Below are 21,457 nucleotides of genomic sequence, written 5' to 3' on the forward strand. Positions count from 1 at the left end.
TTTCACTAGATTACAAGTAAAAATCTATTCAAATATGGAAAAAGCTCCATTGTGATTACCCATAGGCAACAATTTAAAATAAACTGAGGAGATGCTATGATATAGTATAATTATAATTCAAAGAGTTAAAGCATATTAAACAGATTTGGATACAATTCTGAAGTTATTTGGGAGAGATATGAAGGGCTGATTTTTAGATAGGATGTTTACTTTCTGGAAAAGTGCATTCCCTGCTTCCAAGGGGAGAAGTGAATCAACAATCCAGAAAGCCTGAAACTGAACTGACCTTCCACAGACAATCTCCAAATATATTGATGGATAAGCCAAAAAATCCAACTGAGAATTATTGGAAAAATGTAACAACTTTCAAGTGTATATGCAGTGTAAGATTCAAGATTATTCTGGTTTTTTTAGAATTGTAAAACTTGAGTTTTTATTTCTGGGAATTATAAAAATATTAAAATAATTTAATTATTCAGATAACCATTAATTAATAAAAAATAAGAAATTTCTATACTCAAACATCACAACTTAGCTTTAAATAAAAATTGTAGGTCTTTAATTCAATTTTTTCCCCTCTGTCCTTTTAAAACTTATTTGGGAGCATCATTATTAATTATTTTTCCTAGTCATAAATGTTATTGGAACATAAAACATGAGAGCTCACTGTAAGGGTAAAAATATATGTACTAAAACTCATCAAATACAGTAGGTTTAGTATATGATGTGACAAATGTTTTCTTTCATCCTAGTACAGGTTCTTCATCTAATTTTGACAAGTAAAAACAATATGAATTAAGTGAATGGAAATTTATATTTAGTCCAACTTATGAACCAAAAGCCATTCTGCATCTATATATTTATATCCATTTAAAAAAAAAAGAAAACAACCACTAAATTTCAAAATGGTTTTGTGTCTCTGACTCATATTACTGGTTCAAGTTAAAATTAATGAGTAGATTTCTTTTAAAAACTTGATGTAAACCAATGGCATTAAAGTCCTGCACAGAATGTATTTGTCAGTGTTTTGCATATCATAGTTTCTTACTGTAATAAACGCAATGAAATTGGCCTTCCCACATGGTTCTCACTTTTTATTTTTATTTTTTTAAGATATAAGTGACAGAGGATATTTCCATATGTGATATATTTTCAACTTTCATGTGTCTACTTACACTTCAGTGGTTCATAATACTATTATTAAGTACAGAGCAGGAAAGACAGCCCAGAAAGAACTACACAATAGATATGATACTGAAGGTTATGTGCAATTCCCAATATTCTAGCTATCAACCTTATCATTTTTCTCTCCCAAATAAGAAAGCATCTGGAATACGAGTGACTGACAATTATACAATTATATAGATAAGATTGCACTAGCTTTATATACTAATAAAGAAAAAGCAAACCAATCTCAAACTTTAGTACTTTATTATTAGTAATTATTTACCCCACACCCCACAACTAATAACAAAACAACAACATTTTTAACACTTCATTTCAGAGTCACTACCCTACCAATTAAAACCCAAACTAAAGTTAACATTTTAATGTGGACTTGGACAATATGCTACATTTAATAGATTTAATCCTATTGATTAGAGAGAAATAAAACTGCTTTTAGGTGATTTATTTTCACTTTCAAGTTGCTACTAAGCTTCTTCATGACAGTCACTTCTACTATACTCTCTAAGTGATCTACAACATTTCCAATCTGTTCATTCCATCTTTGATATACCCTACAACGATTAAATTGTATTTTTATAATAAGTACTACTCAAAAGCAAGAAAGACCTTAGATGTTTTTCTTATCATCACTGCAGCTAGAAAAAAGAAGTAGGGGTCATCACCTAAAGTTCCCTTCCACTTACGCACAACACTTATCCAACCTCAAGTCTCTTGCTATACTTTTAGCCAAAAGTGAGTCAAGTGACTGCTTCTCCTGTGACAATAATAGTGGTCCCTCATGATAGGTGAAGGAAATTGTTTTATAGAGACCACCAACATTTAGTTTTAGATAAAAGGATGTGGATAACTTTTTTTGCAAACCTATCTAAAGGTGCTCAATGTTAACTTCTACATACATACAAGTATGGCTACATCTAGATGTAGGAAAATCTAATGGGTTGAAGATCCAAGTTTTTAAAGAGACATAGGTGACCAGAAATCAGGTGCAGTTTCCATTAACTAAAATATTCTTCACTTTATATAATGATTTGTTGCAGGGGTTCATAAATAGAGAATTTCTGTACGTATTCAAAAATGAAAAAAATTATAATATATGAATTTAGTCACATATTTTATGGAATGTAAACATGGTATAAGGAATGTGGGCATTTCTGTTATAAATTAAAAGCTGAAAAATGTTAGTTACCAATATGATTTCTATTATACATGAGTTTTTAACTAATTACTTAGAAAATTGATGTCTATAGGTCTTTTACACATTATTTCTGTTAAACACTAACTAAAAACATAAAGTACAAAGCATTTATGTGAGGAAAAAACAACCGTTGCCACTGGGATCAGGTAGTCAGCTGAAAGCATCTTTTGGCACTTTATTGAGTTGTCGAAGTTCTTTTCTAGATACACACACACACACACACACACACACACACACACACATACACCCATTGACAGCTTACATTATCTATATGATATTTAAAAGGAAATTTTCAAATATAAACTGTTCCACTATAAAATTCACGACTACTCTTGGCTGGGCTACCTGAGCAACCTGTGTGACATACTTTTGTTCCTACATTTGAAATCCAATCATAGCAGTAATAAGAAGACTTACCGGCCCAAACGAATTACTGTCAAAACTGTGTCCATGATGATCACCTTCAACCCAGATGTGACCACGGGGGACTTTGACATAGCGGTTTTTGTGTCCCATAGTTCTAGAAATAAACAGCATAACCATTGAGAAAAGATCAGAAAAGACAGAGATCAAACAGTTAAGCATACAAATTCAGGAAAGGTAAAAATACTACTGTAAAGATGCAACGGATTATTATAGGTTACATGTAAGGCTACTCTTGAATTTTCTTTTTAAATAAGATGTGGTTAAGACCCTGTAAACCTAGCCACAGTATTTTTTTTCATGTTTCTGTAGGTAGGAATTTTGTGCTTAAACAAGATGCGCTAGTACCAGATAATGGTTTGCTACTTAATTCATAATATCCTATGTTTTTATAAAACTCAATAAGCCTCAACAAAATGCAGATCTATTTTATTTCTGACATCTGCTTTTACCTCAATGGTCAACTTGGCCAGCTGCAATCTTCATTTTTTTAGTCAAATAAATTTCTCAAACCAACTGAGAGAATTTTCATAACCTCCTAATACTTTAAAATTCAGAATATATAAGAAAAGAAAAACCCTAGATGATCTCTTGTCAAATATAAGCTATCAAAGTCAACTGAAAATTTTTGGTTAGCACCATTCAATTTCATAAATAATTCTTTTTTTTTTAATTTTTGGCTGTGTTGGGTCTTCGTTGCTGTGTGAGAGCATTCTCTAGCTGCAGTGAGCGGGGGCTACTCTTTGTTGTGCTACGTCGGCTTCTCATTGTGGTGGCTTCTCTTGTTGCAGAACATGGGCTCTAGGTGCGCAGGGCTCTGTAGTCGTGGCTCGTGGGCTCTAGAGTGCAGGCTCAGTAGTTGTGGCGCACAGGTTTAGTGGTTCCATGGCATGTGGGATCTTCCTGGACCAGGGATTGAACCCATATCCCTGCATTGGCAGGCATATTCTCAACCACTGTGCCACCAGGGAAATCCCATAAATCATTCTTGAAAATGAGAAACTTTTCAACAATTTTGAAGACAATATTTAGAGAGCAATGATCGACGATATACATTTAGTGGAACATTCTGTCTTCTTAAGGCTGACAAGGAAACCAGGTAAGGAAAGGCTCTCTCATACTGTGTTGGTGGCAATGTAAAATGATACAACTTTTTTCCTATTTTGCCATTGGGGGCCCATTTTTGTCAAATTTATTAATAGACTAAAATGTATGTGCCTTTTGACCTAGTTATTTTACTGATAGAAATCCATTCCAAAGAAATAATCAGAAATATGGACAAATATTTATTACCAGAGATGTTCAACACAGGCCTTTTGTAACAACAACAACAAAAAAAATCTTTCTAAATAATCAACAAGAGATTGGTTACATAAATTATAATATAACTAATTAAATAAACGGGATGGAATTAGATTAAATATTATCCCAAGTCTATAATAATAAATTCTTTTCAGGGAAGAGACTATTTTTTTCTTCTTTCATTCCCCAAAGAATTCCAGACAATGTCTAGCTTAAAGAAGCTTCTCAATAAATAATATTTGAATGAATAAATGTCACCCCCAAGTCTACAGACTTAACCCCAGAGACTGAGCTTTATACACTGTTCTTTGAGGTGGAGTCCCAATCAGACCATTTCTGTTGTATATATGCAGAAGAATACATAAAAAAGGAAAACTGTACATAAGTTGGTGCTATAGAAATTGAAACTATTCACTGTCTAGAATGGTTTTTAATTTTCAAGATAATTTCAGTGTTGAATTGCTTTGCTTTAGATCACTAAATCATTCATGCAAGGTGTTGTGACCATTAGAAGCCCACAGTAAGTAAATGACTGCTGTTTATTTTTAATTACTACTGGGAAGAAGAGTTGCAGCTTTTTAAAGAAAAGCAGAGGGCTTCCCTGGTGGCGCAGTGGTTGAGAGTCCACCTGCTAATGCAGGGGACACGGGTTCGTGCCCCAGCCCGGGAAGATCCCACATGCCCCGGCTGGGCCCGTGAGCCATGGCCGCTGAGCCTGCACGTCCGGAGCCTGTGCTCTGCAACGAGAGAGGCCACAACGGTGAGAGGCCCACGTACCGCAAAAAGAAAAAAAAAAAAAGAAATGCAGAAACAAGTTGAATACATCATACTGTCATGTAAATGTTCCTCAATTAAAATCAGTCAATTAGTTGTTGACATCACTAGTTATTTTATCATGAGATTCCTTCTAAGAACTAATATCCCACATATTAATGATGGGGAGAAGACCCTTTTACTTAATTGTTGGCAAGGCACATTCTCCTAGTAAGTCCAAATATTTGTTTACTTTATTAAGCTGGCTAGTTTGGCTAAGTACTTAGAAAGGAAACAACTACCTATTTTGTCTCCTCAAATAACCATTCAAGCAGAAATATGAAATAAAACCGATCATTTCTGCAATTAAATGGTAGGTTCTAAGTCAAGCATATTCTTCTGGAAAATGAATCTGATATAAAACTCAGATTCAGTTTCAATGTCATATAAACCAAGGAGTCAAGATACTTGTGATAGAAAATAACAGTATCATAAAATTACCAGTGACAATTGCACATTTCCTTGCATTGACTATCTTATTTAAAACTTTTAAATACATCCAACTTCCCAACATTTTCTAGCCCCTTGCAATGCTTTATTTTTCTTCATTGCACCCACTAACACGATATCTACTTCCTAGTTTATTGGTTTATTGCCTATCTTTCGCCCACTAGAACGTAAATTTTGGAACTTTGTGTTTCATATTCACGAGAGTATTCCCAGAGCGCAAAAGAATGCACCATACAAAGTGCTCAATAAACATTTGTTAAATGAATGACCAAATGAATGTATAACTGAAGAATGAAAAACACTTTCACAAAGGTTGAATAATACAGAAGAAAGTGCATAGATTCTGGAAACAGACTAAACCAGTTTTAATCTTTATGCAGTTACAAGTAATCTTGTGCAAATTACTTAGTTTCTATCTCCATTTGTCTACCTTTGAAATGGGATGGATTAGACATGCCCTAACTGGATTGAGATGCAGGTTAGTAGTTAGATGAGAATATAATGGAGAAGTTGTTATAGAGCATGGTCTCTGCAATCAGCCTATCTTGGCTTTGATGTCTGACTTAACACTTCCAAGTTTATGTAATCTTGGACAAGTTGATAAAACTCAAGCGTCGGTTTCCTCATTTGCAGAATGGGGCAAATAATAGTACCTAAGTCAAAGTGGTTCTATGGATAAAAGTGGCATGTATTAAACACTTGATAAATGGATTCTCTTACAGTTGAGACTTTTTAAGTAAAGCACTCAATCTAGTTCTTATGTACAGTAAGAACTCAGTAAGCCATAGTTATTATTGCTATTATCTTCCTTTGTCCACTGTTTTCTTTCATTTTATAATTCAGAATGTGTTCAGCCTCTACTGTCTATTAGCATCAGTCTTTTAAAATTACCTGAGTTATGCTTCAATAATTTCTTTCCCTCACATTTGCACTGGGGCTATAGATTATCTTTAATGGTACAGTGAATCTTATTTTTCTTTCATTCTTATGCCCTTCTGGGATATTCTAAAACTTACATGTGAAAACACAATCTACCTGTTTGTACATATGCAAGCATGCAGAGAGTAGCAGGTGAAAGCACAATCTATTTGTTTTCACTTACTAATCACTTACATATTTGAATGTTGCTATGCTAACATAGCACCTAGACACTAGACAGGGCGTGAAATAACTCTTTGAGCTGTAGAACCCTGCTAAAATTCATGCCATATACACATATTTAATTTCTCAGGCTTCAATCTAACTTAAAAAAAAATAACCCAAAGTAGCTTTAAAAAATATGACGTTAAAATATTGAGCTGGTTCCTTTTAGGACTGCCAAAGAAATATAATACTTCTAATAGAATCTCTCTAGAGAAGGAATTTTAAATAGCTTTGTGCTCCTGAATTCACATAAAAGAAAGACAAGGTAATCTTTTAGGCGATTTAACAGTTAAGTGAGGTGTCAGCCTACAAGGTTGTATGTATCTATGGCTTGCAAATAATTTTGGTTTTGACTGTCAAAAATGAGTTCTGTAGGGTATTCTAACTACTTGTCTACAAAAAGGCATTTTTAGTACTAGCTTTACCAAGTTACCTAGGTCTTATAAATGGAATGAAGAATGATTTTTTTCCCAATTTGATTTGACCTTGGAAACAATGGTTTATTTTTTCTTTTTTAGGTCTCAATGTTTTGAGTGTCATCAGTTGAATACAAAATTGTCTATGTAATCCTTGATGTCACAAGAAGGAAACAAATTCATATTTAAAGTATTTCCCAAATACACACACACACGTTCTTAATGTAGGTAATTAGTATTAATAATTCATAATTGATTAAGGTGTTTTTATTTATTTATTTTTCAAACCATTCTATTGAATTTTTTTCATTGTCCAAAGCAGTGGCTGCCCTGAAGGTGTTTACTGGGCACTCCCTGGATCCTAGACCCCCTGAGTTTTCACTGTCCAGAAGGGATCAGGAGTATAGAGCTCAGGATTCAGTAAGATCAAGAGTTGGAACTAGATCTCTTTTATCATCATTAATAGACTGACTAGAAAAAAGTAATCTACCATCAGGAAAGGGAAATGAAAAGGCCATTTGCCTGTCTAGGGTGACCTCTGGAAGGGAAAAATTCTCTCTTGAGAGTCCACATCCTGCTCTCAACGTGAGACGGGTTCAAATTCACACTGCTTATGTGGTCTGGGATGGTCAAGAATTAAGTGTAATTGGCTCCAGGAATCTTGGACAAGTTAGTTTAAACAATTAGTTTATCAATCAATAGTTCAAGGACACTTGGGTTCTTTCCAGTTTTTGGCTATTATCAATAAAGCCACCATGAACCTATAGGTATTTATGTGGATACATGTTTTCAATCTGGCAGAAGGAACTATAAATCTCTTCAGGGATAATCTCTCAATTCAGAGTTTTCAAGGTTTCTACAGATAAGTCCCAGTCAATAGGCACTCACAATCCAAAAAACAGAACTCACAAGGAAATAACCAGCATTAATGAGTCAGAACTCATTAACAAACAGAAGAATTTGACCACCAAGGACTTAAACTGCTGGATTTCTCAAACATAGAATATAATTTATACAAATTCAAATATTTTTTAAAATTAAAAAAGGGAATTAAAAACATGAACAAGGAACAATATACATTTTTAAAAGACAGATATTTGAGAAAAAATCAAACAGCTTCTAAAAATTAAAATATACTATTAAATAGGTGGATTAAAAAGCAGGTGAATATATATGAAAGAAAGAACTGGAATATATATCTAAAAGATTACTTAGACTTTAGCACAGAGAGGTAAGGAAATGAAAAGTAGGAGAGATGGAGAATATTATTAGAAAATGTAATATAAGTGTAATGAGAGTCCCAAAGGAAGAGAATAAAAAGGAACAAGGAAGAGATAATATTTGAGAGATAGTGATGGAGAATTTTCCAGAACTGATGAAAGTATGAATTACAGCTTCAGTAATCAAAGTGAATCACAAGTAAGATAAATAAATGGAAAGAAATCACACCATGATACATTGTAATGAAACTGCAGAACACTAAGGAACCCTCCTTCCCTAAAAAATTTTTGAAAAGCTGCCGGAGAAAAAAGAGATTATCTTCAAAGGAATAGCAAACTGACAGCAGAGTTCCCTTGTTAGGAGATAAATATAATCCAGCAATTTTAAATGTACAGTCCAATGAGTTTTAAAAATCTACCCAAGCCCATAATCACTAGATCAAGATATGAAACATCCAATCACCCAGAAAAGGCCCCTCATGCCCTTCTGCAGGCAGACCTGCCTCCCTCCATCCTCATCTCCCAGCAACCACAGCTGAGCTTTTTGTCACCATAGTTGTGCCTCTTCTAGAATTTCACATAAATGGGATCATTCTATATGCATTCTTTGATTTCTGGTTTTCTTTCTTTAATGTAGTCTATTTGCTTTTGAGATTAATCTGTGTTGTTGCACATGTTAGTCATTTGTTACGTTTTTCTTAATAGTATACTGCTATAGAGATACACCACAATTAGTTTATCAATCAATAGTTCAAGGACACTTGGGTTCTTTCCAGTTTTTGGCTATTATCAATAAAGCCACCATGAACCTATAGGTATTTATGTGGATACATGTTTTCATTTCTCCTGGGTAAATATCTACAAATGAAATGGCTGAGTCCTATAGTAACCGAATGTTTAGCCTTGCAACATGTCAGACTGGCTTCCGATGCAGCTGTACCAACAATGTGTGGGTTCCAGTTGTTCCATACACCACTAACACTTGATAATCACCATTCTTTTAAATTTTAGCCATTTTAGGGGCCTACCAAGATTATAACTTATACCATGATTCAAAACATAAGCCACAAAGCAGTCTATTATATATATATAGCAGATAACAGTCTAAACTACCATAGACAAAATTTCACAAGCTGGAAACATCTGCAAGAAAATAATTGGTGAATGGAGGAATAAATAAATGAATGAATGTCAAATGTTGCTAACTGCAGAGGTGTTCAAAGGATGATATTGTTTTAGGCTGGAATAGTCAGAAAAGGCACTATATATATTTGAATCCAGATATGAAGAACAGATAAAACCTAAAAGGTAAGGAAGATAGTGTGGGTTTCAAATCCCATTCGCTTATAGAAAAAAAAGATTTCTTTTTCCTTAGTACATTATTTTCTGGAGATATACCACTGTAAATTAAGGGAGATATTTCATAACTCACTTTCTAATGAGGACATTCAATGAGTATAATTGTATAGAAAAATTAAATATATTTAAATTATTTTATTCTAAAAATGTATTATTGATTTTTCTCATATATTCTATTTGTTATTACAATACACCTAATATTAACCTAGATCATATTGAGTCAAAAAGTTTAAGGTAGGGCTTCCCTGATGGTGCAGTGGTTGAGAGTCCGCCTGCTGATGCAGGGGACACGGGTTCGTGCCCCGGTCTGGGAAGATCCCACATGCTGCAGAGCAGCTGGGCCAGTGAGTCATGGCCGCTGAGCCTGCGCGTCCGGAGCCTGTGCTCCGCAATGGGAGAGGCCACAACAGTGAGAGGCCCGTGTACCACACACACACACAAAAAAGTTTAAGGTAAATATATTATTGAATTATATATAGCATAATTATAAACATTATGTAAGCTATCTGAATATATAAAAGATAACTCCACAAAGTAAATAATGTATCTAACTTACATATATTTAAAATTAGTTTTTGCTAAAATGATCACCAATTACATGACATGTCAAAGGTGTAAATACCATAATCAGTTTACCTACTGTTAACTGGATCTTATCATGTAATATATATAGTGATTCATTCCATGCATGGTTTCCTAGCAAACAAATTTAAATAGAACAATGAACTTGTAATGCATAATTTTATTTTTCAAAAAAAAATCAATATGTATTATAAATGGTATTGTTGTGCTTGTTTACAAAGTTTTCTTTCAAAATGATTTCCTGCGTGTCCACATCATTCTTCATTTAGTTCCGCAGGTTTTTCCCACATGCTAGTTACAGAAGGGGGCGGGGTAAACATATTTCAGTGCTTTCTTAACGTAAGGTCCAATAATACTTAGATATTAGAGGAACTATGAACAATTTTCCATCTGTTTGCTCTGATCCCAGTCTTATAACTTTAACTTTTTAGTATTAAAAGGAATGGTTACTATTCTCTTTATTTCCTACAAACAAAATTAAATGAGCCTTGGATTAATTACTAGTAAAACAAAAAATAAATGCCTCAGAGCTAAAGAGATCACCAAACAATGGCTCTTCTTTAAAAATATTTCTTTAGAATAGGAATAATAGACAATTTTGAAGCTGGAAAGCAGTGTGGCAGAGGGAAAATTAATATAGGTTTTCAAACTAGCCAGACTCTGGTTGAATTCCAGTTCTGCCACTTCCTACTTGCATGGCCTTGAGCTCATCAGTTGTAATAGAGGATAACACTATCTGCTTCATAGAGGTGTGATGACATATGAGATAAGGCATGTAACATTTTTAGAATAGTGTCTGGCAGAATAGACCCTAATAAATGGTAAACTTCATTATCAGAATTAGGGAATAAGCTTAGCTATTCTTATGATACAATAATTAAGGCAGCTAGAAAAAAAAAACTTTTCTAATTCAAATTAATTCCACAAATATTTATTACCCAGTGGTATCAAGAACTGTTAGGCACTAGAAATGTAAACATAAATATGACACAGACCTGCCCTGGAAGAATTCTTAGCTTAGCTAAGTAAATAGACTATTTTTTAAGCATACAATTTCAACTCAAAGTGGTAAGTCAATGTTACAGGTGCAAAGAGGGCAAAATAAGGAGGTGGGCAAGAGATATCCAACTCCGCTAGGGTTACAGGGTAGTCTTCAGGAAAAGGTAATACCTTTCATATATTATACCCATATTTCTGAAATTATCAACATCCATGATGGGTATCCAACATGATGGGTATAAATTATCAGCATCCCTAAACCACCAAATTTAAGCCAAGGAAAAGGTACATAATATTGCAATTGTGGATGAAGAATGTCACCTGCCATATCAGTAAACAAAGGATTTTGCGGCCATCAAGCCATCAGCCACTATAGCTGCTCCCAGACTGTGCACCCTGAAAGGACTCAGGATGGGAAAGCAGGATACTGGCCCTAGATAGATAAGGTACATGTCAAAGGAATGATTTCAATGAGCCCAGACAGACTCTGGTATCTTCCCATACATAGAAAAGCGCTAAATTCATTAACTTGAGATGTCTGGCTTTCTTTAATTAACAGTAATCGTTTGATGTTCTGACTGCCTGGCTTTTGTTGCAAAAACTTCTATATATCCGGGCTCCTCCCTTACCTCTTGGGAGCCGTCCCTCAGCTCTATCTGAGAGGCTGCCTCCATGTTTGAGTCCTCAGAAAGTCGGCCAAAGAAAACATTAACTCTCAAATTTTAGGCTGTGCATTTTTTTCAACTGACACAACCAATTAAAAAAATCAGTATTTTAAAAAATAAAAAAAAGAATCTGAAAGCTTCATGTACAAGCTAGGATTGAGGAAAGCCTTTTTAAGCAAGACTAAAAACCAAAAGTTATAAAATATACAAATATCTGAATATTTAAGAATTAAAAACTCTTTTGTACCATACAAAATCAAAAGATTAACACTAGCTTTGGAAAAAAAAAATTGCCCAAATGCCATACAAAGGGAAAATTCTACACCATAAAAATATCCTCACAGTCACTCACATTAAAAAAAAAAAAAAAAAAAAAAAAGACAAACAATCCAACAGAAAATGGGTAAAAGATATAAATAGGCAAGTTACAGATGAGACATATGAAAAACCACTCAAATTTGCTAGCATTCAGGAAAATACAAATTAAACACAAGATACTACTTTATAACCAACAGCTGAAAAATTAAAAACAGCTTTAATACCTACTGCTGGCAGAAGTATAGGAAAAGTATACTCTTTCACATTACTGGTAGAAATATGAAGAGTTATAATCTTTTTGGAAAGCAATCTGGTAACATCTATAAAATTTTAAAAATTCATTTGCCTTATGACCTAGCAATTCCACTCCTGGGATTCAATGCCATAAAAATAATTGTATAAGGACACAGGTACAACAATGTTTATTACAACGTTGTTCATTATGGCAAAAAAAATTGGAACCAAAGAAAATTACTAAAAACAGAGGAATGGTTTAATAAATGATGCAGGGCCCATACCATAGAATACTGTACAACCCATAAAGAGAACAAAAATAAAGCCATTAACTGACTTGAGAGATTTTTCAAAAAGTACTATTGAATGATAAAAGTAGAAAAGTACATGTGATATGTTTCCACTTTTGTGAAAAAAATGTTGACAAAAAGTCAGTATATATATAAATGTGAATACAGGAAGCACTGTTTCAGAATAAAGAAAATCATATTGGGGATACACAAGAGGCTATAGACCTGAGTGAGGGATGGGGAAACTAACACAAGAGAAAGGAGAAAGAAGGAAGAGCAAAGACAAAAAAGCAAAAAAGAAAAAAAAAAAAAAAAAGAAAAAAAGGCATTTCTAAATAACGCATTATGATATTACCATATTCATGCCTTCATGTTAATTTTAAGTGGATTCATATCAAAGCTAACTACAATAGACAAAATACAAATATATTTATATGTACATATATAAATGCAAAGCATAAAATAAACATTTAGAGAAGAGCTAAAAAGCATGGCTTCATAGCAGTTCTAGCAGAAACTAGACAAAAAATAACAATAAAGAGTAAAATAAACACTACTTTATAAAAGCCAGAAGTGTTAATTGGGTGTAATATTTCCAGGGGTCCTCCCATCTTGGGTCTTTCCTCTTAGGCTGAATGCATCAGCAGATAAATGTTGCAGGGGAGCAGGGACAATGGTATACCAGTTTATGGAAATATCCTTCATTTTGTTATACTTAAGGGTCCTCAATTAGCCACTCACTGCACGAAGTAAAGGATCTGTCAAATGTTAGTTCCAGTAGGATGCCTATTAACATAAATCATTTCTATTGAAGTAATGATTATGAAATGTCTTCATATTTAGAAGTCCAAAAAATTTGGATTCAGTCCACAGATGCCGAAGGTATAGGGCAGGCAAATTTTCACCTCTGCCCTCTTAGAATTTTCAGCTGAGCCTGAGAAGTAAACTGACAGAAACTGATTAACCGGAGAAAAGCAAATTTGGCCCCAGATGTGGAGGGCCAACTGTACTGCGCCATTGTGTATAAGGGACTTGAGCATCCCTGGATATTGGTATTTGAGGGGGGTCCTGGAACCAATTCCCCTCCGATACTGAGGAATATACTTGTATAAATATACACAAATTTATATAAACTTTATGTTACACAGGAGCCCTCATAAGGAATGAAGACACAAAGAAAGGCAGAACCTACATGATTTTTTATAGTTGGCTGAACAAAGAGAGATAATTATGGAGAAGTAAATGAATTATGTGCAGAGGCTAAATGAAGATAAGAATTATTATAGAAGGTCCATTTGTGTAGAATTCTCTGGGTCTCAGCTTCTTGTCCTTGATGATAAGAATGTTACTTTGCTTCTATTACAGAGGACATAACTCACATGAGAATTTCATCTCCTGCTTTTAAGAAAAAAAAGGGAATAGGATTTGCTATTTTTCAAGTCCTTTTAAATCAAAATAATCCTTATGCCAAGGTGGCATATTTTGGAGTGGCATATTCTGCCACCCTTCACAGGCAAAACACAAAAACAAACGAAAAATATAAAACACAACAAAACCGTCAAACCAAATACGAACAACAATGAAAGAAACCATGTTGTCGACTTCCTGAGAGATGGCTCCCCATCTGTGATTAAAATTAATTGAGAAAGATATAAGAGTGGGGGGTACCTAATGAAGGGCTGAGGCTGCTCTGGTCCCCCCTGACATAAAATTCATAAAGAATCAAAAGAGAGCCTCTAGCTGCAAAATCAGTTGTTTTTCCTGGGTTCACTTTAATGAAAAAACTTAGCCACCATTCAACATAGTCATTAGAATGAAACTTATTATCCTCCGTGGGGTGGAAAGCTCCGGAAACCTTCTGCCTCTGCACTCCTGTTTCAGAGTTGATGACTTAATGTTTTTAAGCCACTGTTTAGGCCTTCTAGGACAAAAAGAACAGTCTAATCAAGGCATATGAACTGACCAATTTGCTTTCTTTTCCTCTCTTCGTTGTGGAGGCCTGCAATTTTATTTTTTAAGAATCTGTTCCTCTGTTAACTCTACTCATTAATTATTGCCTACAATGGTTATGAAAATATTTGATCTTCAAAGTGTAGCATGATGCAGTATCTTTATTTTTTAACATCTTTATTGGAGTATAATTACAGTGTTGTGTTAGTTTCTGCTGTATAACAAAGTGAATCAGCTATATGCAAATGTATACCCCCATATCCCCTCTTGCATCTCCCTCCCACCTTCCTTATCCCACCCTGCTAGGTGGTAGCAAAGCACTGAGATGATTTCTCTGTGCAATGTAGTTGCTTTCCACTAGCTATCTATTTTACACTTGGTAGTGTATATATACTATTCTTGCACTTCGTCCCAGCTTCCCCTTCCCTCACTGCCTGTGTCCTCAAGTGCATTCTCTACGTCTGAATCTTTATTCCTGTCCGGCCCCTGGGTTCATCAGAACCTTTTTTTTGAATTCCATATATGTGTATTAGCTATTTGTTTTTCCTTTCTGACTTACTTCACTGTTGGACAGACTCTAGGTCCATCCACTGCACTACAAATAACTCAATTTCATTTTTTTATGGCTGAGTAATATTCCATTGTATATGTGTGCCACATCTTCTTTATCCATTCATTTGTCGATGGACTCAGGTTGCTTCCATGTCCTGGCTATAGGAAATAGTGCTGCAATGAACATTGTGGTACATGACTTTTTTGAATTATGGTTTTTCTCAGGGTATATGCCCAGTAGTGGGAGTGCTGGGTCATATGTTAGTTCTATTTTTAGCTTTTTAAGGAACCTCCATACTGTTCTCCATAGTGGATGTATCAATTTACATTCCCACCAACAGTGCAAGAGGGATCCCTTTTCTCCACACCCTCTCCAGCATTTATTGTTTGTAGATTTTTTGATGTTGACCATTCTTGATGTTGACTGGTGTGAGGTGATACTTCATTGTAGTTTTGATTTGCATTTCTCTAATGATTAGTGATATTGAGCATTCTTTCATGTGTTTGTTGGCACTCTGTATATCTTCTTTGGAGAAATGTCTATTTAGGTCTTCTGCCCATTTTTGGATTGGGTTGTTTGTTTTGATATTGAGCTGCTTGAGCTGCTTGTAAAGTTTGGAGATTAATCTGTGTCAGTTGCTTCGTTTGCAAATATTTTCTCCCATCATGAGGGTTGTCTTTTCATCTTGTTTATGGTTTCCTTTGCTGTGCAAAAGCTTTGAAGTTTCATTAGGTCCCATTTGTTTATTTTGGTTTTTATTTTCATTTCTCTAGGAGGTGGGTCAAAAAGGATCTTGCTTTGATTTATGTCATAGGGCATTCTGCCTATGTTTTCCTGTAAGATTTTATAGTGTCTGGTCTTACATTTAGGTCTTTAATCCATTTTGAGTTTATTTTTGTGTATGGTGTTAGGGAGTGTTCTAATTTCATTCTTTAACATGTAGCTGGACAGTTTTCCCAGCACCACTTACTGAAGAGGATGTCTTTTCTCCATTGTATATTCTTACCTCCTTTATCAAAGATAAGGTGACCATTGGTGTGTGAGTTTATCTCTGGGCTTTCTATCCTGTTCCATTGGTCTACATTCCTGTTTTGGTGCCAGTACCATATTGTCTTGATTACTGTAGCTTTGTAGAATAGTATGAGGTCAGGGAGCCTGATTGTTCCAGCTCCGTTTCCTTCTCAAGATTGTTTTGGCTATTCGGGGTCTTTTGTGTTTCCATACAAATTGTACACTTTTTTGTTCTAATTCTGTGAAAAATGCCATTGGTAGTTTGATAGGGATTGCATTGAACCTGTAGATTGCTTTGGGTAGTATAGTCATTTTCACAACATAGATTCTTCCAATTCAAGAACATGGTATATCTCTCCATCTGTTGGTATCATCTCTAATTTCTTTCATCAGTGACTTACAGTTTTCTGCATACAGGTTTTTTGTCTCTTTAGGTGAGTTTATTCCTAGGTATTTTATTCTTTTTGTTGCAATGGTAAATGGGAGTGTTTCCTTAGTTTCTCTTTCAGATTTTTCATTATCAGTGTATAGGAATGCAAGTTTTCTGTGCATTAATATTGTATCCTGCTACTCTACCTAACTCATTGATTAGCTCTAGTGGTTTTCTGGTGGCATCTTTAGGATTCTCTATGTATAGTATCATGTCATCTGCAAACAGTGACAATTTTACTTCTTCTTTTCCGATTCGGATTCCTTTTATTTCGTTTTCTTCTCTGACTGCTGTGGCTAAAACTTCCAAAACTACGTTGCATAATAGTGGTGAGAATGGGCCACCTTGTCTTGCTCCTGATCTTAGAGGAAAAGTTTTCAGTTTTTCACCATTGAGAATGATGTTGGCTGTTTGTTTGTCATATTTGGCCTTTATTACGGTGAGGTAGGTTCCCTCTATGCCTACTTTCTGGAGAGTTTTTATCATAAATGGGTGTTGAATCTTGTCAAAAGCTTTTACTTCATCTATTGAGATGATCATATGGTTTTTCTCCTTCAATTTGTTAATATGGTGTATCACACTGATTAATTTGCATATATTGAAGAATCCTTGCATTCCTGGGATAAACCCCAGTTGATCATGATGTATGATCCTTTTAATGTGCTGTTGGATTCTGTTTGCTAGTATTTTTTGAGGATTTTTGCATGTATGTTCATCAGTGATATAGGCCTATAGTTTTCTTTTTTGTGGCACTTTTGTCTGGTTTTGGTATCATGGTGATGGTGGCCTCATAGAATGAGTTTGGGAGTCTCCCTCCCTATGCTATATTTTGGAAGAGTTTGAAAAGGATAGGTGTTAGCTCTTCTCTAAATGTTTGATAGAATTCACCTGTGAAGCCATCTGGTCCTGGACTTTGGTTTGTTGGAAGATTTTTAATCAGAGTTTCAATTTCATTCCTTCTGATTGGTCTGTTCATATTTTCTTTTTCTTCCTGGTTCAGTCTTGGAAGGTTGTGCTTTTCTAAGAATTTGTCCATTTCTTCCAGGTTGTCCATTTGATTGGCATATAGTTGCTTCTGGTAATTTCTCATGATCCTCTGTATTTCTGCAGTGTCAGTTGTTACTTCTCCTTTTTCATTTCTAATTCTGTTGATTTGAGTCTTCTCCCTTCTTTTCTTGATAAGTCTGGCTGATGGTTTATCAATTTTATTTATTTTCTCAAAGAACCAGCTTTTAGTTTTATTAGTCTTTGCTCTCATTTCCTTCATTTCTTTTTCATTTATTTCTGACCTGATCTTTATGATTTCTTTCCTCTGCTAACTGTGGCATTTTTTTCTTCATCTTTTTCTAATTTCTTTAGTTATAAGGTTACATTGTTTCTTTGAGATGTTTCTTGTTTCCTAAGGTAGGACTGTATTGCTATAAACTTCCCTCTTAGAACTGCTTTTGCTGCAACCCATAGGTTTTGGGTCATCGTGTTTTCATTGTTGTTTTTTTGCTAGGTATTTTTTGACCTCCTCTTTGATTTCTTCAGTGATCTCTTGGTTATTTCGTAGTGTATTGTTTAGCCTCCATGTGTTTGTATTTTTTACATTTTTTTTCCTGTAATTGATATCTAGTCTCATAATGCTGTGTTCAGAAAAGATACTTGATATGATTTCAATTTTGTTAAATTTACCAAGGCTTGATTTGTGACCCAAGATATGGTCCGTCATGGAGAATGTTCCATGAGCACTTGGAAAGAAAGTGTATTCTGTTGTTTTTGGATGGAATGTCCTGTAATTATCAGTTAAGTCCATCATGTTTAATGTGTCATTTAAAGCTTGTGTTTCCTTATTTATTTTCATTTTGGTTGATGTGTCCATTGATGAAAGCGGGGTGTTACAGTCCCACACTAATTTTGTGTTACTGTTGATTTCCCCTTTTATGGCTGTTAACATTTGCCTTATGTGTTGAGGTGCTCTTATGCTGGGTGCATAAATATTTACAATTGTTGTATCTTCTTCTTGGATTGATCCCTTGATCATTATGAAGTTGTCCCTCTTTGTCTCTTGTAATGGTCTTTATTTTAAAGTCTACTTTGTCTGATATGAGAATTGCTACTCCAGCTTTGTTTTGCTTTCCATTTGCATGGAATATCTTTTTCCATTCCCTCACTTTCAGTCTGTATGTGTCCCTAGGTCTGAAGTGGGTCTCTTGTAGACAGCATATGTATGGGTCTTGTTTTTGTTTTATTCAGCCAGTCTATCTCTTTTGGTTGGAACATTTAATGCATTTACATTTAAGGTAATTATCAATATGTGTGTTCCTATTTCCATTTTCTTAATTGTTTTGGGTTTGTTATTGTAGGTCTTTTCCTTCTCTTGTATTTCCTGCCTAGAGAAGTTTCTTTAGCATTTGTTGTAAAGCTGGTTTGGTGGTGCTGAATTCTCTTAGCTTTTGTTTGTCCGTAAAGGTTTTAATTTCTCCTTCAAATCTGAATGAGATCCTTGCTGGGTAGAGTAATCTTAGTTGCAGCTTTTTCCCTTTCATAACTTTAAACATGTCTTACCACTCCCTTCTGGCTTGCAGAGCTCCTGCTGAAAGATCAGCTGTTAACCTTATGGGCATTCCCTTGTATGTTATTTGTTGCTTTTCCCTTGCTGCTTTTAATATTTTTTCATTGTATTTAATTTTTGATAGTTTGATTAATATGTGTCTCAGTGTGTTTCTCTTTGGGTTTATCCTGTATGGTACTCTCTGGTCTTCCTGGGCCTGATTGCCTATTTCCTTTCCCATGTTAGGGAAGTTTTGAACTATAATCTCTTCAAGTATTTTCTCAGACCCTTTCTTTTTCTCTTCTTCTGGGACCCCTATAATTCGAATGTCGGTGTGTTTAGTGTTGTCCCAGTGGTGTCTGAGACTGTCCTCAATTCTTTTCATTCTTTTTTCTTTATTCTGCCCCCTGGCAGTTATTTCCACCATTTTATCTTCCAGCTCACTTATCCGTTCTTCTACCTCAGTTATTCTCTTATTGCTTCCTTCTAGAGAATTTTAAATTTTATTTAATGTGTTGTTCATCACTGTTTGTTTGCTCTTCAGTTCTCCTAGATCCTCGTTAAATATTTCTTGTATTTTCTCCATTCTGTTTCTGAGATTTTGGATCATCTTTACTATCATTACTCTGAATTCATTTTCAGGTAGGTTGCCTATTTCATCTTCATTTATTTGGTCTTGTAGGTTTTTACTTTGTTCCTTCGTCTGTAACGTATTTTTTTTCATTTCTTTTTTTTTTTTTTTTTTTTTTTTGATGGGTGGTGTTGTATTCCTGTCTTACTGGTTGTTTGGCTTGAGTTTGGCACCGGAGTTTGCAGGCAGTTGGATAGAGCTGGGTCTTGGTGCTGAGACGAGGACTTTTGGGAGGTCTCACTCTGACTGATATTTCCTGCGGTCTGAGTTTCTCTGTTAGTCCAGTGGTTTGGACTTGGAGCCCCCACCACAGGAGCTCGGGCCCAACCCCCTGCCTGAGAACCAAGATCCCACAAGCTTCGTGGTGTGGTTAAAAAAAAAAAAAAAGGAAGAAAGAAAGAAAAAGGGGAGCAGTAAAATATCAAAAAATAAAATAAAAGTGGAAAGATAAAAAATATATTAGGAAAAATAAAACTATAATTGAAACAACTGCAACAAGGAAAATTAAAAGCACAACAGAAAAAAGAAAATAAAAAAGGAGTGGGGGGGGGGGAACAAGCCATAAAGAGAGATCACTGACAAAGTATAAAGAATAAAATAAAATTAGAAAAATAAAAGATTAGGGAAAATAAAAATGTAAAAGAATCAACAACAATGAAATAACAAGGTAAAACAGAGCCCCAATCCAAAAGAGGAAAAAAGAAAAGAAAGAAAAAAAAAGCCTTGGCTATGGGGGCAGAGTTTAGGCAAGGGTTGTAACTTAAGCAGGGATAGGGTTTAGGGTGGGGCGGAGTTTAGGCAGGTGGGGGGGTGTCCTTTGAGCATGGGGCGGGGCCTCTGCTCAGGACCTGCTCACAGAAGGGGAGAGGCAGCACGTGGAGGTAGGGCTCTGAGTGAGGGTGTGTGGGTGGGGTTTAGGCCCAGCGCATTGGAGGGGGTCTCCGAGTGTAGAGGTTGGGCCCTGGGTAGGAATGTAGGGGAGGGGCTTGGGCTCTGCAGCAGGAGGGAGGCTCCGAGGGCAGAGGATTAGGCCCAGGAGCCCAACAGACTTCCCGGTGCCTAAGTGGACAGGGAAAGCACTGGCCCCGTTCCCTTCTGTTCCTTTGCACCCCTCCCCCTATCTCCCCCAGGGTCTCCCCGTCAAATGATTTGCTGTAAACATAAAGTTTACTTAAGGCTTCCTAGGATATTCTGTTTCATAATTACCTTTGAATATTTGCTACCAATGACCTAAGTTTCAGGGAAGTAGACAGCAATTTTATCAGCTTCCAAGAAATGTGCTCTGGAGTAGAAGCCTGACTTTTCCATTGTGGAAGAGAAAATACAGGGAATGTTCAATTCAGATAGAAAGAACAGGAAATCACTTTTAATGAGGTCTTATTAAACTTCTAATGCAACCCAGAATAATATTAAACAGCATAAAATTGACTTCTATATCCACTGAGTTCGTATGGTGAAGGCTGAACTGTAAGAAACTGGATTCATGTGGATAAAGTGAATCTTAAAAAGATGTAATTTTTTTCATCTTGTTGTGAAGATATAAATTGACGAGTAAATCCTCCCTTCATAGACACATCCTCTTGATGCTCTGCCATGTAGGCCAATTGCTATCCTCATAAAGTAAATTTTTAAATAATATAAATCACCTTGTGAAACTTAGAAACCAGATGGAAAAGCCACAGCTAAAAGGGAAAAAAAGATCATTTTTATTTATACCTGGGGTCCAACAACTACTTGTGTCCTCCTTAG

General features: G+C 35.2%; 1 protein-coding gene across 9 annotated transcripts in view; it reads right to left on the bottom strand.

Moving 5' to 3' along the window:
- IMMP2L (inner mitochondrial membrane peptidase subunit 2) overlaps positions 1–21,457 on the bottom strand; it is a 969,308-nt gene that overhangs the window by 247,336 nt on the left and 700,515 nt on the right. For all 9 annotated transcript variants that reach the window (XM_079932145.1, XM_079932149.1, XM_079932144.1 and 6 more), the window contains one exon: positions 2,801–2,903. In XM_079932145.1, the coding sequence (XP_079788271.1) occupies positions 2,801–2,903 (103 nt within the window). The remainder of the gene's footprint in view (positions 1–2,800; positions 2,904–21,457) is intronic.

The sequence above is a fragment of the Stenella coeruleoalba genome (genome assembly GCF_951394435.1).
Source record: "Stenella coeruleoalba genome assembly, chromosome: 9".
NCBI classification, from domain to species: Eukaryota; Metazoa; Chordata; class Mammalia; order Artiodactyla; family Delphinidae; genus Stenella; species Stenella coeruleoalba.